Source organism: Crassostrea angulata, chromosome 6 (genome assembly GCF_025612915.1).
Source record: "Crassostrea angulata isolate pt1a10 chromosome 6, ASM2561291v2, whole genome shotgun sequence".
Taxonomy (NCBI): domain Eukaryota; kingdom Metazoa; phylum Mollusca; class Bivalvia; order Ostreida; family Ostreidae; genus Magallana; species Magallana angulata.
This window is the reverse complement of record NC_069116.1, coordinates 48,517,627-48,535,187: the sequence shown is the minus strand read 5'-3', so window position 1 is coordinate 48,535,187 and position 17,561 is coordinate 48,517,627. Positions and strand designations below refer to the sequence as shown.

Here is a 17,561-nt window from a genome sequence, read left to right as displayed (position 1 = left end):
TTTTAAAAATGCAGCCCCCTTTTCTACAGTTTCCAGGTTTTCTCAGCTTTGAAAAAAGATAGGTCTTTCATTTCTGCAATTTATATTTGCCTTACCATAAGGATGCTTTGTGCCAAATTTGGTTGAAATTGGATAAGCGGTTTTAGAGAAGAAGTTCAAAATGTAAAAAAAAGTTTACAGACGGACGGACGGACGGACGGACAGACGCACGGACGGACAGACGGGCATACCAACGTAAGGTACATTGTGTGATTTTTGGTGTCTGTACTTTGTGGGGAATGAATGATTGGTACAAAAAATCAGTATGGGTATTAATTTTTCTGTTGGTACAATTAGTCATTATGAAAATTTCTTGTCTGTTCACAGTGGGTACCACATTCATAGGTACAAATGAAATGTCCGTCGTTGTGTCTGTACTATGGGGAATTTAAATGAAACTATCAAGTTAATTAGATTCATAGGCGTCAGAACTGTGGGTGCTAAGGGAGGCTTAGCCACCCCCCCATGTTTTTGCAAAATAGACATCATTTAGGTATCCAACATTGGGGTGTAGGTTTAGCCCCCCCCCCACTCCTCTTTCAACAGGCACGTTGCAGTGAAGTCGAGGAAGTGTAATTGGTAGTGTATGAAAGAAAAATTTTGTACTGAAAGAAGTTCCGACCCCCCCTCCCCCAATAAGATTTTCGTTGTTGTACAATAGACATAGTTTCATCTTTTTTTCTTTAGCTTGACAAGTTTCTTTCAGGTTTGAATATTTTTTTCCCTTCGACAGTCACCCCTCCCCACACCCCTTACATTTAATTTGCTTTTGACGCTAATGTGATTTCGTAACTTTCCTTTAAAATGTAGCAAATATCAATAGCATGTGCGTCGGAAGCAAATTGAATGAATGTGGGGGGAGGGGGTTAAACTAACACAAACAAGCTACTTCCTGGTAATTACATGCAAGTCTAACTTTGCAAAAAAGGGGGTTGCCAAGTCCCCTTAGTACTGACAATGGAAAGAATGGATGTTCATTTTGCAACTTCAGTAACCTTGTGATCTACAGTTTTCATTCAAAATCAGTATTTTGTTTATTTACTCAGATTTTGGGTAACCATTCTGGCTCCAAACCACAGTGGGTGAGAATCACATGATTCAAGTATAACAGTACTATGCTTGCAGACTTTGATAGTTCTAGTTCTAAGTGTTACTCCATCAAGTTATTTTCTTTGATTTCAATATGTAGAAAAAACTGATCCAACACCAGTGCAATACACTTCACTATGAATTCTCCCTTTTTATATTCTTCTTTTAAATTGGTATATTTCGACTTTGTGCAAAACAGTGATTTTTTTCGTATTATTTATCCTACTATATGTCCATGAAGAAGTTAACAGCAATGGAAATTGACTCCATGTTAAGTCTCCTATTTATTGTCCCTCTATCCTTTAGATGAAAAGAATATGTCAGCCACATATTTGACACACAACAATACATAATTTTCACATAATTTAATAGTTAAATGTATATCTCTACAAATAATGCATGCAAGCATACATGTAACACAATGAGCTTAACACTTTCTCATGCCTTTGATGAAAGCACATTGAACATTAATCATTATTACAGAAAAACTGTTCTTTGGTTAAAAAATAAAATATTTAAAGGGTTACATTATCAAGGTCTACAAAGACCACAGGTTTTTTTTTAGTAAATACTCTTTTCAACCATTATTCACATCTTTAATATTTAAACCAATTATTGAATAAAATATTTGTGTACTCTCGTTCTAATCTATAAACAAAATTTTCTTCCCAAAACATCAATAAATGTAGCATAAATTGAACATGTTTCAAGTGGTGACAGCAGATAATGTAACATCTTTTTAAGAGAGCACATGAAAAGGAAAGTCATGAACACATGAAAAAAAGTGTACATGTGGCAATACTGCACTGCTTTCTATCAACTATTCCACAGCCTAATTCTTAAAAAAAAATCTATTTTTAAAGCCCTTATGTAAGGGTATTTCCTTGAATTACCTTAAACCAAGTTTTCGTTGTATTATTCTAAATATAGACAATTGAAAAAATTCAATTATCTGACAAAAGAAAGTGCAAGACAAAAAGTTAAGATGAAATATTTTAAAACTTGTGATAAACATCACTTTCACATTTAATAATACCATCTTTCAGAAATGATGCTTTTGTACATGTACAAAACCTACACAGCAAAAATATGTAATGAACAGGATGTGCAATAATCATCACCAGTGCTACTAACTTCAGGAATCAGTGAGCAAAAGTAAAAAATCAAGTAGTCAACTGGTCAACAAAAAGTGAAAAAAAAATATTCACTATATTTTCATCCATGTTGAATTGAAAGGAAAAGTGGACTTTCTCTATTTCTAATATTAGCGAAAGTTAGTTTGTACTTGTAGGTGATCATACTAAAAGGTGGGTCAAAACAATTGATCATTAATTTAACAAAACATATCAAACTAACTATGTTTCGCATTTTACATGTACTTGAAATAATGGGGACTTTATTATCGATTTTTTTAATGCTAATATTGAATTGTAACTTCCAGTTATTTTTGTCAATTAAAGTCTAGATAGACTTCTTTCGTTTTTACAAAAAATCTAATACAACCCTTGAAAAATGAATATACAATGACCTTAACTTTTGGTAACAAAAAAAACAAATAAGTTTTAAGTATCTTAGTATATTAGTATATAATAGCTCTTAAAACTCTATTCACTTGCAATATGAGGCATTTTTCGGAATGATTCAATTATGTCATTACAAATCATTATTATTTTTTCTAGCTTTAACCAGCATACAACTGACTTTCTTCTTAATGTTGTCCCTTGGTCTTGTATGCAGTAGACCCCCATATTTCTTGCTTTGGGCCATCACTTTCTCAACGTCTTTTTGCCTAGGACACTTGTCCTGGGCAAGAAAACCTGCAAACCTCTTCTTTATTTCTTCTTCTTCTGCTACTGTCCATTTCTTCCTCGTAAAACTGGCCTTTTTCTTCTTGCTTGTCTCTGTAAGAAATACTTCAATCATTACCATTTCACAGAACAGTGTATAAGAAAAAGATATTGATGGAAAACAATTTGCATACAGTGATTACCAGCAAGAAAATCGTGAGACCAATGGGATTAACAGTTATCTGATAAAGCACATGTGAAATAAATTTGTAAATGTTAAAGTAATACTACCCCCCACCCCACCCCACAAGATTGAAAACATATAAAAAAAAAAAAGTCCCCCTTTCAAAGATTGTTGAAATCTCACATTATTTATGCTGCTTTTTAAGATGAATTATATGATGGTTGGCTAAATTCATTCAACTAATAAATTTTTTTTTTTCAAATTCTTCCAAATTTGTACCAGTCTTGAAAAACAACTACTGTATTAATAAAAAAAAATAATTTTTTGGCCAAATATTTCTCACCATGGATTCATATTACTTACTGACTAGAATTTCTTCCTCTTCATCTTCTAACAGGTTTGGGATGAACACTTCATCTCTGTCCAAGAATCTGTCATCATTCTCATCAACATCATTTGTTTCGTCTGGTTCTTCAATTAATTCTATGATTAAAAAGAATGATTTTATTGCATTTATTAAATAAAAATGTTTGGTCATATCATTTTGAACATTATCCTATTATATTTACATTTTCCAGTGTCTTCGCCTGTGATAACACTACATATCGATTTTGTACTATATAACCCATAATACAAATGACGCCAAATCGAGGCGCCAGCGGTGTTTGCTAATCTATCATTTAAATGTATAATGGTACGATGGCTTAAAATTATATAAATATAAGTAATAAGGAATCATTCTTTGAATATTATGAGATGATAATTTCGGTCGGGGTGTGATCAAATCTAACATAAAGCCCTTCGGGCTTTATTGGATTTGATCACGCCCCGACCAAATTATCACCTCATAATACTCAAAGAATGATTCCTTATTTAATAAGAGTAAGCAATAATGAAATAAGAAATATGTTTTATGTATAGTTGGTATTCATTTGACTACATGTATGGGATAATTTTTTATAGTTTTATGAATAATATAAAACATTTGCTAAGCACTTACCTTCCAAGCTAATTTCTTCCAATCTTTTATTTTTGAAATATCCAACCTGCTTCCTGTCCATGAGCATTAATAATTTTGCAATGTCTGATCTCTCTATGATATCTGATGTACATCTATAGTGAATGTTGTGCACATCTAGAGTATGGCCCATGTGATCGATGATCCACTTTTGCTGCTGTGGTGTCACATCCAAGGCCTAAAGAAAAAGATACTTAAAATCTGTATTTAAACCTTTACAAGAGAGAAACTGATTATAATTGCAGAGCGGTATACAATTCTGAGACTTAAGTTTAACTCTTTACAACTTGAATTGTTATGCAACATACATTTAATGTCACGTAATAGAATATGACGTTACTGTTTCCCCACAAGCACTTTATAGCCTGGTACAAGTTTCTCTAAGTTTAGTGTAAATAATATTATGACGTAACATTTCAATAAGAAAATAAATTTTCTTCTTTTATTAGATTTTATTAGGTATAAAATAAAAGGACTTTGGCAATAAAGTGAAGATTAAATGAACTTTTTAAAGTGCGTGAAAATGTGTGATTGCAGGAAACAGTATATGCGTGATTTCGCATTAGAAATAGGAAATGGCATATGCATTAAAATGCGGGACTGCAGGGAAGGGGTTTACAGTCTTTAGCACAAAACATGGTTTAAGTAGGGCGTTTAAACAAAAGTTAAATTTCACTGTATGTTTAAAAGGATAAAAACTAAACTTACCTGGCATAAAGTTGCCATGAGACGTCTCATGTTTGTTCCTCTTATGCGTTCCGGAAATTGAAGATCAGCATTCTGTGTCACAAATTGTACAGAATCATATCCCCTAAAAACACCTGCCCCTACAAACAATATTTATTTTTCATCAATTTCAATGATGGCATAATCAGGAATGAATGTTTCAGTATTTTGTTTCCATTTTTTTTTCTTTGACAATTATAACAGAATCAAAAGCATTAACTGTCATCTGCAGTAGAGATTGAAAGCAAATTTAAGGCATCTTTCCCCAAAACTCTTTTCCCCATCTTTGCCACAATTTTTTTCATAATGCAAAGTTATATTTTGAATACTAAAATTTAACTCCTTTAGTTTCTAGTTGAAATGAGGTTATGATAATTACAGACCTGTTTACCTGTATTGCTGTCTCTCAGTATTTTTTATTAGATTTGTCAGCAAGATTTGGCATTTGCAAGAAAGATTACAATTTACATCGATTTTTTATATATCACTAAAGAACAACTACATTTCTCATCTTTTTAAACCACTGCATTTTGGCCACCTGACATCACTTAAGTGTTTGAAAACTATCTCTTGTTTTAGCGATCAGAAAGTGTCAAACATAGACGGATCATAATGAAAACTAGCTGTTAAAATCAAAACAGATTTCTTTATTTTCACTTCAGCAAACCATGAGATGTATTTTGGACTTAAAATCAGTACAAAATACACTGAAAATCATAAGAATAAACAGGTCTGTAATTGTGTAGTATACAAATTATATAAAGAGAATACCAGATCAATTGAAAATATATAGATAAAGCCAGATCAACTGTAATTTGTTAAAACTCACTGTTTGTTGCAAAGATATGGACACTTGAGCTTGGTATTCCTGCAGCTGCTCTTACACGTTGATTACATAGATGTGCCAGAATCCCCCGTACATGCTTAGGAATGATCACTGGTACACATTTTCCACACTGTTAGAAAATAAAAAGATCAAAATTAAATGCACAAGATTGCATGATACATATTTTAAGTGCATTTACTTCCAAAAGAATGATGTCTTAATGTACATGTATGTGTCTACAGCTACAACAGTACAATTAACAGCAAAAATTAAAAACACATACACAAAATAATTGTTTTATACACAATATACTTTTAAATGCTAAAAAAAATTCAGTTACAGCTTACATATGCATGTAAAAGTTGCTAACCTTTCCCCTTATTTCAATCACATCTTGTTCTTCTACAAGTTTTCTTTCAAATTCTGACAGTGATTTCACTATTTCTTCTCCAACACCAGGATCTATTCCAGTCTTCCTGTTGTGGTAATCAACCAACCTGTAAAATCAATGATTATGTCAACACAATTTAATAATATTACAAAAAATATTAATATCATATCCCTCCAGAAAAGCAAGGGAACCAGTTACACATCCTTTCCAGCAATCTGACCTCTAGAAAAGTAACAAGGACTTCTATTCCCATGTGAAGCTTAAAAATACTGATATGAAGATAATGTCTATCAAAACATAATATTTTCACCTAAATTCAAGGAGTATATCCATATTGTATTATAATTGTACATTTATAAATTTGATTAATAGCCTTAAAAATACCTCATTGCTTGAATTTCCCCTGGACGCCGTCGGTTATAGGTAATAAGTACTGCCTCAGTCAGTGTCGACCCCTTTTTGAAATTCTCATAAGTGAGGTTTCCTTTGTCGAATGATTCTATTTCAACCTTCAAGTAATCTGCAAGCTTTTTCACATCTGAAGGTAGAGGAAGTTCAACTTTCTTATTTCTTCTTCTTTCTTCGAGATTGACTCTAGCAAGTTTTGAACACCATTCTAACTCCATAAGCTTCAAAAAGTTTTTAGATGCTCTTCTTTGGTCATCATTTCCATGTCTAATTGCTAAGCCCAGTTTCAAGTTACACAATCTCTTCAAATGATAACCCAGTTTAATGGCATTTGAAGGGGCCTGTAAATTGTCATCGTTGTCATCATCCTGTTTAGCTACTTTCAAAGCTGCATGTGCTACCTCTGAAAAATATTTTGGTTGCAGGTAAAACTCCAATCTTTGCTCTGATTCAGTTAACTTTCTAATTTCAATCAGGAGACGACTTGTTAGTCTCATTACTGCTGATACATAATGTTTACGCATTAATTTGTTTCCTACATTCCGTTTATGCCAGTGATTCCCAAGTGCAACAATCAGACTGTCATTTTTAGCTTCATGCCCAATTTTATCATCTTGCATAATAGGGAAAACTTCATTAACAAGTGCTTTACATGCAGTTTCTTTAAGCCTCCCAGCAATCATTGCACTCTGTACCATGATGTTACCCTTGGAGATAAATGAGCTCGGTTGACCTGAATCAGCTGATAAGCCGCAGCATTTCTTTTGGTGTCTGTATAAAACATCTAGCTTAAGCCACTCCAAGCATAAAGGACATGGGCCATAGTTTGAAATGTTGAGTTTTTCATTCGATCCTATTCTTCTTGCAAGAACTATCTCCCCTCGTTTCTTTGATATTGCTTTTTCATTTTGCAGATGATCACCTTTATTTCTCAACATTGAGATATTCCTCTGGCGTTCTTTACCAATTAGGGTTTTGAGATTAACTACTTCTGGCTCCTTACTATGTGCTTTTGAATTCAAATGTTGTATTAAATGTGATACTGACTTGTAACAAAATGGGCAGAAGTGTCTAGTATTATAAACACGGTCAGATTTTTTGAATTTTCCAGATTTTGTTGTTTTTGAAGTGATGATTTTTCTAATAAAGATTGAGGGATAAGTAATATCTCTGATAATTTCCTCCTCAACAATGTCTATGTCACTATCAGACTCCAAAGAAGATGCATCACTTTCAGTGGACTGTGGGTTACATAATAGACCTAATGGTGGAAGGTAAGGGATCTCGTCAGACACATCACTGTCAGAATTCTCTACAAGATCCTGGTCAATGCCCTTATTTGTTGTAGATGAAATAAGCACATCATCTTCAAAACTCTTTCTCTTAACACCTTTAACACAGGTGGAGGATGATATATCCTCATCAGAAGTACTCTCTTCTTCCTCTGACTCTGAAGGAATAAACTCTGAATCCAAATCCATTTCATCAATCCAATCATCATCCTCATCACTGCTAAAATTAATGTATTCCATGAGGTCTTTAAGTAACTTTTCATCTCTAGCAGAGAAAGTAGATGAAGTTGGTAATAAAGACTCAAGGGACTGTTCACCAGTAATGGTATTGTCTTCACATAAAGCTAGAGGATTCTGTAAACTCAAGGTAAGGGGTGGTGCCCTCTCTTGTTCTGGCTTATCACTAGTGGTAGGCTCCTCTTCACATGAAGCTGGAGGGTTCTGCAAACTCAAGGTGTGGGGTGGTAACCTCTCTTGTTCTGGCCTATCACTTGTGGTAGGCACCTCTTCACATGAAGCTGGACCACTCTGTAAACTCAATGTGTTGGGTGGTAACCTCTCTTGTTCCGGCCTATCACTTGTGGTAGGCACCTCTTCACATGAAGCTGGACCGCTCTGCAAAGTCAAGGTATGGGGTGGTAACCTCTCTTGTTCTGGCTGAACATTTGTGGAAGGCACCTCTTCACATGAAGCTGGACCGCTCTGTAAAGTCAAGGTATGGGGTGGTAACCTCTCTTGTTCTGGCTGAACATTTGTGGTAGGCACCTCTTCACATGAAGCTGGACCGCTCTGTAAACTCAAGGTATGGGGTGGTACCCTCTCTTGTTCCGGCTTATCACTAGTGGTAGGCACCTCTTCATGTGAAGCTGGACTGCTCTGTAAACTCAAGGTAAGGGGTGGTGCTCTCTCTTGTCCTGGCTTATCACTAGTGGTAGGCTCCTCTTCACATGAAGCTGAAGGACTCTGTGATCTCAAGGTATGGGGTGGTGCCCTCTCTTGTCCCGGCTTATCACTTGTGATAGGCTTCTCTACACATGAAGCTGGACCGCTCTGTAAACTCAAGGAATGGGGTGGTAACCTCTCTTGTTCTGGCTTATCACTTGTGGTAGGCACCTCTTCACATGAAGCTGGACTGCTCTGCAAACTCAAGGTGTAGGGTGGTGCCCTCTCTTGTTCCAGCTGAACACTTGTGAAAGGCACTTCTTCACATGAAGCTGGACCGCTCTGTAAACTTAAGGTGTAAGGTGGTGTTTTCTCTTGTTGCGGCTTATAACTTATGGTAGGCACCTCTTCACATGAAGCTGGACTGCTCTGTAAAGTCAAGGTATGGGGTGGTGCCCTCTCTTGTTCTGGCTTATCACTTGTAATAGGCTTCTCTTCACATGAAGCTGAAGGGCTCTGTGAACTCAAGGTATGGGGTGGTGCCCTCTCTTGTTCTGGCTTATCACTAGTGGTAGGCTCCTCTTCGAATGAAGCTGAAGGGCTCTGTGAACTCAAGGTATGGGATGGTGCCCTCTCTTGTCCTGGCTTATCACTTGTAATAGGCTTCTCTTCACATGAAGCTGAAGGGCTCTGTGAACTCAAGGTATGGGGTGGTGCCCTCTCTTGTTCTGGCTTATCACTAGTGGTAGGCTCCTCTTCGAATGAAGCTGGAGGGTTCTGTGAACTAAAGGTGTGGGTAGGTGTTCTCTCTTGTTCCGGCTTATCACGTGTGGTAGGCACCTCTTCACATGAAGCTGGAGGGTTCTGTAAACTCAAGGTGTAGGGTGGTGCCCTCTCTTGTTCTGGCTTATCACTTGTGGTAGGCTTCTCTTCACATGAAGCTGAAGGGCTCTGTAAAGTCAAGGTATTGGGTGGTACCCTCTCTTGTTCCGGCTTATAACTTGTGGTAGGCTTCTCTTCACATGAAGCTGGAGGGTTCTGCAAACTCAAGGTGTGGGGTGGTAACCTCTCTTGTTCCGGCTGAACATTTGTGGTATGCACCTCTTCACATGAAGCTGGACCGCTCAGTAAACTCAAGGTGTGAGGTGGTACCCTCTCTTCTTCCGGCTTATCACTAGTGGTAGGCTTCTCTTCACATGAAGCTGAAGGGCTCTGTGAACTCAAGGTGTGGGGTGGTGTCCTCTCTTGTTCCGGCTTATCACTTGTGGTAGGTACCTCTTCACAAGCTGAAGGGCTCTGTGAACTCAAGGTATGGGATGGTGCCGGTTTGTTTTTACTCAAAGATTTAGCATATTCTACATCTTCCATGTATTTATTTTTCAGATCAGCCTGCCTCTTTATTTTTTCTGAAATTAGTAATGATGCATTCAATTTCTTGCATTACAATATGCGAGTACTTGTATTTTTAACTAGTAAAATTAAGTTTGTTCATTTGCAAAGTTTAGTAAAAATACTTTAAGAAAATACAAGGGTTGCAGAATCCTGAGCTTTCATTAATGTTAAACATTTTTCTGCAGTTTTAGAACCAGTAAATCATAAATTATCTGTTATTAACAACTCTTATTGCTTTGTTTCACGCTAGTAATTTCATTCATCTATCATTCTTTGGGAGTATTGGACAGTTGTTTCGCTGCATCTTATAGGAACATGGTAGGACAAATTTGTACGAATTATCAATTTAATGAAACACATTGCCAAGACATGATTCATGTTTGAAAACACATAAATTTAAGTTGCCCGATTCCTAAAAAATAAATAAAATTGTTTGGTTATATAGTCTTGAACATTTATAATACACCACATGATGTAATAATTTAATTCTGTCACATTTTAGAAGTTTAACTGTCCAACCCTGCCCTTCTTCTCATAGCATGCATTAGTAGAAAACAAAAACAGTCTGGTTAATGTTAACAATTCAACATTTTTTATATGGATGTGGAATTTTTTCTTCTGGGATAGTAGTACTTATAAAAGAAAAACAAATAAATATTCATCAGTGATTATTTCATAAGTAGGAATAACTTATGTTTGACTGATGAACAAGTATCTTAGAAAAATATCCATTTCTTGGACTTAAGATTAAATGAAAAAACATTCTGAACAAAAGGAACTAATTTAAACCAAACTTATTTACTTAAACTTGAAGCAATCAAGTCTGTGTCTGTGTCACATTGAAAATTACGGAGATTGTGGCTGTTACATGTAATCCTACAGATGTGAAAAACAATTACATATATTGTGTGCTAAGTATACACATTTGCAAAAACTTTTTTTGTACATGAAGGAGTATAACTATTTAACAAAGATATGAAGTTTGTTAAAGTCTTACTGATGCAGTGAATTTTCAACACAAAGTAAATTTTTGTACACCTTAACATAATTATAGATCAGATTTACTGGTACTTAAAATCATATACTAGTATCTTGCTTACAATAAATTCCTTTTTATAAATCACAGACCTTCATATAAAACATTTTAAATGAAAAAAATCTATATCCTTTTAAATCAAATTATTCCTTACCTTTCCTCCTCTTTCCAAAAGGAAATTTGGTACACATCGTTTTTCAAAACACTCTGCACAGCACCTGGCCACCATATTCCCTTCCAGTAACAGTATACAATTTGGCCTGTTAAATAAATAAAGATACTTCAGCCATCGTGATCATCCAAGAGAAAAGGTCACCACATCATTAATAAGTATCTTTGAATTTTTCTGCCTAATAAAGAACATGGTTGTTTTCTCATTACTAAATCTAATACTTTGTGGTGCTTTTGCTGAATAACAGGTAGAAGAGAACTCACGTAGAAACATAATATTCAAAACAATTTTTAGGATATGCATGTTAAAAGTTGGAAGTAAAACTTGATTTTTGTATTTTAAAATTTAGTCTTGCTAAAATCCCTTCAGTTAAATTTGTTTTGTCTTTCTGTCACTCGAAAAATGACTAACTGATAGCTTACAGCACTAGAATATGGGGACATATCAATATTTTATAATATTCAACACTTACCTTTTACATAAGTAACTTCTTCAGTCTTTCTACTTTCTAAAATAAATTTTAAAAAATGCATTTATTATACACTATCTAAAATGTTGCATCAAACCATGGGAAAATTTGTTTGCAAGGTATTTCTACTCAAATAAGTATTTGCATCATCCTAAATACTCCATAGGGGGTGGCCAAATTAATATTTAATTTTTTTCATACACGATTATAATAAAAAACACACTTTGCTATTAATTTTTAATTAACCAAGTTTACCCATGTTAACTAAGACTGTTTACCTTTCTTCCTCTTCCTTGTTTGAGCTGGCATCTTCAGATTCTTGAAAAGAACAAAGAAATTACATTTAAATCATTTTTCTTAATAATAACACTAAAATGGTTACAGATGTTTCTTATTTAATACATTAAAATGATTAATTTTATCCATGGGCATTATTGTCAAAGCCATTGTGGGCTTATTCTGTCTGACACAGTGGGTTTTTTTGTCTATCAGTATGGGGATTATAGTCAAAGCCATTGTGGGCTTATTCTGTCTGACACAGTGGGGTTTTTTGTCTATCAGTATGGGGATTATAGTCAAAGCCATTGTGGGCTTATTCTGTCTGACACAGTGGGGTTTTTTGTCTATCAGTATGGGGATTATTGTCAAAGCCATTGTGGGCTTATTCTGTCTGCCACAGTGGGGGTTTTTGGTCTGTCAGCTTATGTGGGCTTATGTTGTTTAGTTTTCCTATGTACTGTTGACTATGACTGTCAAATTGGAATTAAATCTTTTATTGGGAGGTCCAACTATCCGTCCTTATGGATCTTTTTTATTTTGTTTTACATTCCTTTTATTTAATCTAAGTTTTCCTTTTTGTTTTGTCTGTCACTTTAGGAATTGAATGTCCTTTATTGTGGGGCCAAACTGTCTGTTTTTCTGGGTCTACCCTTTTTTGGCCTTATATTTCTTATATTAGATCTATTATGTTGTCTGTCACTTTGGGAATTGAATGTCTTTTATTATGGGGCCAAACTGTCTGTCTTTCTGTGTCTACCCTTTTTGGCCTTCTATTCCTTTTATTAGATCTTTTATGTTGTCTGTCACTTTGGGAATTGAATGTCTTTTACTATGGGGCCAAACTGTCTGTCTTTCTGGGTCTACCCTTTTTGGCCTTATATTTCTTATATTAGATCTACTATGTTGTCAGTCACTTTGGGAATTTAATGTCTTTTATTATGGGGCCAAACTGTCTGTCTTTCTGCGTCTACTCTTTTTGGCCTTATATTCTCTTATTAGATCAATTATGTTGTCTGTCACTTTGGGAATTGAATGTCTTTTATTGTGGGGCCAAACTGTCTGCCTTTCTTGGTCTATTCATTTTGGGTTAAAATCTGTTTTCATTATCAGATTATGACTGTTTTTGTTGGGATTTTTTATCGACTAGCCTTCTGAGCATATAAATACACAAGTTATCAAAGTTTTTCTAGTAAAACATATGTTAAACAATTACAATCAACATAAAAATAAATTATTTGATTACTTTTCAATTAACACGCACAAAATAAAGTCTTAATTATCTTAAATTATATACAAGATATGTACCTCTTCATTACTGAATAATATCATTCCACCTTCTGAAAAAACTTGTCCACTTTCGAAAGAAGATAAAAAGGAAAATGATACCAATACCTAAGATCATCATAATTATGATACTTGTCACTAATATCATTAACAGCAAAACCTCCATTTCTCTCCCTATAAAAATCTGTGTCATTCAGAGTCTGCCAAGTGTTTCATGTCAGTCTGTCATTACGAGGATAAAATGACTAACAGAGTGGGCCTGGGCAGTCAATCTAGGATTACTGTTGAATGCCTCATTTGAAATACTGAATTTAAATTAATTTCCAAAAGAAATACCAAACAAAAAATAAAATTCTTACCTTAACATCTACTAATTTCCTTTTTTTTTTTTTTTTTTTACTGCTGAATATACTTATGAACAGAAAAACCACTGAGGTTGCAAAAAAACAAAACTGCACTAAATTCCATTTGTAAAAAAAATACTAAACAACTATAACCATATATTTCAGTTTCTAAAACATCTATATCCATGTCAGAGCAAAATGCACATGCTTGAGAGAAATCAAGATCAGAATGAAATAGAATAACTGCACATGGCAAATCACAGTCCTCCATCTTGAATGTTTTTCACATGTGATTGATTACTTCCTGTTTATGGGATTAAAATAGAATTTCAATAAATCAAATAACTTTATTCATACATGAGGCCAACCTTATTACAAATCAGAGATTTATTGGATTATAGGATTATTGTAGGTAAATAAAGCTCTACTTACTTTATGCCACTTATTGACAGAAACAAAAATTTTGAAAATAGACAAAAAAGTTTGAACATCCTAAAAATTTGAAACTTTAAAAAAAAAACCAAAAACAATCAAATAATGGCTGTAAAAAAGTTTGAGTCGGGCGCATTTTTAGTGGGTTGATAGGCAACTGCAAACAAACCATTTTTTTTTTATTTTAAGCCTGAATATTCTTCAAAACTATAGATGTGTTGTTACACCAAGATTGCTCCTGCAAACAGCTAAAATTTCAAATGCTACATGTACAGGGGATGAAATGAGAACATGTGAGAAATCATTTAATAGAAGAAATAAAACTTGAAGCAAGTGACTAAAACACGGTGGCCATAAATCGAGGTTTTTACAAAACTTGTATCCTGTAGCTCTCTCTCAGAATTTCATCAGTCACAGAGCTAGAGTTTAGCAGTAATAAGAAAAGGAATCCTGTAATATTCATGTATATGCTTTTATCTAAGATTTCATATTAGTTGTATGCCTATATGGTTATCTTACAAAAAATGTTTTGTTGCCCTTTCCAAATCGACTACCGGTAACCAAAAATGGCCCTATTTAATTTTTTATTACATTCCAGGACATATTTTTTTCTTTTTAATTCTTTTATCCCGTCATCAAATAAGTCAAATTTTTTTGGAAAAAAGATTTTCTCACCTACCTACCACCCAGTAATTTCACCCCGAGTCAGGAAAGGACAAGAAAACATCATTTTAAGATGGACCAATCTTAAAATTCTTACCCCTTTGGCAGTACAAAATTGACACGTAAACTCCAAAACAAAACAGTAAAAGGATGTCAATAACCAGGGAAGTGTAAAATAGGACAGGGAACTTGAAGAAAACACAAGCGACACGCAATACTAAATTCAATAAAAAGTAAACAAAAATAGACAGAAACTCAAACTTTTCCATATTTCCCCTGAAAAAAAAATTTAAAATATTTGGCAAAAAAATTTTTTTTGATTAAAACTGTTAATTCTTATTATAAAATCAATTAAACAATTCATACCTATTTTTAATTCACTGACAAAGAACTTATTTGCTGTATTTATGACCCTACTGTAAAATCACATATTCTCGCGGGTTAAATTCTCGAGGTTTAGGGATGATAAAATATTGCTTTCTGTACATCTGTATCTATACGTTGTAGATTCCAATTATGACTTTTTTAAAACAACAGTTTGACGTTTATATTAGGACTTGATTTCGTGGTTGGCGAATGTTAAGTAGTAATGCATACAATTTTTTTTATTTTGTGGAAGTCACAACTAGGTATATAGAATTACCAAAATGCCCGCGATTTACCGAAATGCCCGATGAAAACACCGAAATGCCATTAAAAAATTCTCAATTTTCAATCATTAAAGATGTATTTCAGGACACCTAATATACAACTTTGTAACTCATTACATTCCAAAATATGAGAAATATTAGATAGTGCCCATGGTTAAAGAGGACAAATGAAATCCTAGGACAATAATTCTTCCATTTCTTTAATGTTATTATACATTTTTTTTTCCTTTAAAATTTTGTTAAATTTATCTTTTATTAATCATTTTCTTGTAAAAACACTAAACCAAAACAATAGGTTTGATGATATATTTTTTCTTGAACAATTCACCGTATATATTGTTCTTCACTCAAATGTGTTTACATGTGAAAAACGTAATTATTTCATATATAGTCATATTCATTGCCGGAAACATAAAGAATAACAAATGAACATTTAAAGGGCATTTCGGTGTTTTCAATGGGCATTTCGGTATATTGGGGGGGGGGCAGTTCGGTAATTGTAGTTACCCGTCACAAATTTGTATGTCTCTCCTGGGTCCATGCTTCTAACACAACGAAAATGACCCCTCACGATAATAAGTAATACTAATGCATATTAGAAAATAGTAGTAAATGTATGTTAGCTTATTATTTCAAGCTTTCGTGGCATCGAAAAGCACAACCAACTTGACGCGTCAATTAATCCGAGATTCCTCTGATCCAACCATGAACGTCCTACGAAACTTTCCCGTTTCTATTTTTAAACTGTATATGTAATAACAAATGTCTAAGTTTAGTAAGAATTAGGTGGTTATCAATGTATATAAACTCAAAGATGAAATACAGGTGTTTTTTTTATCTTTTCTACCAGCACACTCACCTTCTACGTTTCACGGTTTCCACCATGCCATGTTACATCAAAATGAGCATGCGCAAAAAATTACGTCACACGACGGAAGTGGCAAAGTAATCCGATTGACAATACCTAACGTCTAGAGGCTCTCCGAAAAAAATCCGAAGAGATCCGAAATCAACTATTTCACGGTCAAGGGGGAAGGAACTCTTGTACTACAGACATTTTTCAATAAAGACAAAGTTGACTATGGACATCGGACAATTCACTCTGGGGATGTCTTTGTCACTGAAGAACAATCATCCCCACAATTCATTTAAAGACACTCCGCCTTGTGGGGATATCCCCACAATTCTAATTTTCCCCACAATGTATGTTTGAACTTGTATTCATCCCCACAATGTAGCTCTCGTAAACCCGGACGGACGGACAGACGGACGACGGACAAAATGCGATCAGAATAGTTCGCTTGAGCTTTCAGCTCAGTTGAGCTAAAAACAATGATTCCCTTCGATACATACCAACAATGCATGGTTGGACTTTATCTTTGAATCCAAACAGGTTCTTTCTGTAGGAAACCAATACTGATACCAACACGAAAGTCAATAAAATAGCAACTATGATTATTGTTACTACAGTCACAGAACTGCTGTCATTTGACCTGTAAAATAAAAAAAATGCCATTTTCATGACATCAAGACTTTAGAATACTAGTAACTGGGAATATTGATCTTGGATGGAAACATTTTTGGTAAGGCGTACAGTTACTTTAAATTTAAAAATAAACTCTTGGTACATGTTGATCAAACATGACAAGAGCCAAACCTTATTTGTTACCTTCAATTATAAATTGAACTTGTAACATCGTTGCTTCTATAAGGGAAATGTTGTTACCTTTACTACACTGTAGGAAGCTCATGAAATATACAGTGAAATCTGAAGCAATGTTGTATAGTAATCAAAAGCAATGATTGTAATCAACCACATGCAGAGTATTTGAACTATTATAATCCATTGATGGACCAACATCAATGTATTAATCACAAGATATTCACACAGTAAAAATTTATGGTCCATTTGATAGGTTACAATTATATTACTGATTTTTTTAAAGTCGTTCAACCTCAGAATATGCATCAATTTCTGCATTTGAATAAAATTCTTCAATTCTGACGTGTATTTGAACGAAACCTAATTGTTTCATTGAGAAAAAACTACATTCACATGTGCATGTAGCTGCCAGGAACTATAACTGTTCTGATAGAGGGAACTGGATTATTTTAAGCTTAAATGAAACAATGTTTGAATTTCTACCATTTCCGTTATCTGTATTTTTTAAAGGAAGTGAACATGAAAAAATTATCAA

General features: G+C 34.2%; 2 protein-coding genes across 4 annotated transcripts in view; both read right to left on the bottom strand.

Moving 5' to 3' along the window:
* LOC128187251 (uncharacterized) overlaps nt 1-17,561 on the bottom strand; it is a 65,625-nt gene that overhangs the window by 39,861 nt on the left and 8,203 nt on the right. Inside the window, exon 6 of the mRNA XM_052857550.1 lies at nt 16,717-16,856. Within this exon, the coding sequence (XP_052713510.1) occupies nt 16,717-16,856 (140 nt within the window). The remainder of the gene's footprint in view (nt 1-16,716; nt 16,857-17,561) is intronic.
* LOC128187249 (uncharacterized) lies at nt 1,479-16,645 on the bottom strand. Of its 3 annotated transcripts, XM_052857549.1 has the most exons (12): nt 13,296-15,643; nt 11,990-12,029; nt 11,715-11,750; nt 11,225-11,330; nt 10,837-10,910; nt 6,445-10,048; nt 6,040-6,166; nt 5,673-5,799; nt 4,826-4,944; nt 4,100-4,295; nt 3,463-3,582; nt 1,479-3,029 (listed from the first exon to the last, which is right to left on the bottom strand). In XM_052857549.1, the coding sequence occupies exons 1-12, from the start codon at nt 13,317-13,319 to the stop codon at nt 2,782-2,784; spliced, it is 4,821 nt and encodes a 1,606-aa protein (XP_052713509.1). In that variant the 5' UTR covers nt 13,320-15,643; the 3' UTR covers nt 1,479-2,781. The 3 variants fall into 3 exon arrangements, with proteins under 3 accessions (XP_052713509.1, XP_052713507.1, XP_052713508.1); XM_052857547.1 differs by lacking the exons at nt 10,837-10,910; nt 13,296-15,643 and adding an exon at nt 16,223-16,645; XM_052857548.1 differs by lacking the exon at nt 10,837-10,910 and having other exon boundaries at nt 14,811-15,642.

Excerpts from the sequence above, each read along its gene's own strand:
- LOC128187249 (XM_052857549.1), bottom strand. The coding sequence starts at position 13,319 with ATGATATTATTCAGTAATGAAGAG. Across the intron at positions 10,911-11,224 it reads TTTTGGAAAGAGGAGGAAAG|GATTACATGTAACAGCCACA; the intron begins GTAAGGAATAAT and ends TCACATCTGTAG. Across the intron at positions 5,800-6,039 it reads TGATTGAAATAAGGGGAAAG|TGTGGAAAATGTGTACCAGT; the intron begins GTTAGCAACTTT and ends ATTTTCTAACAG.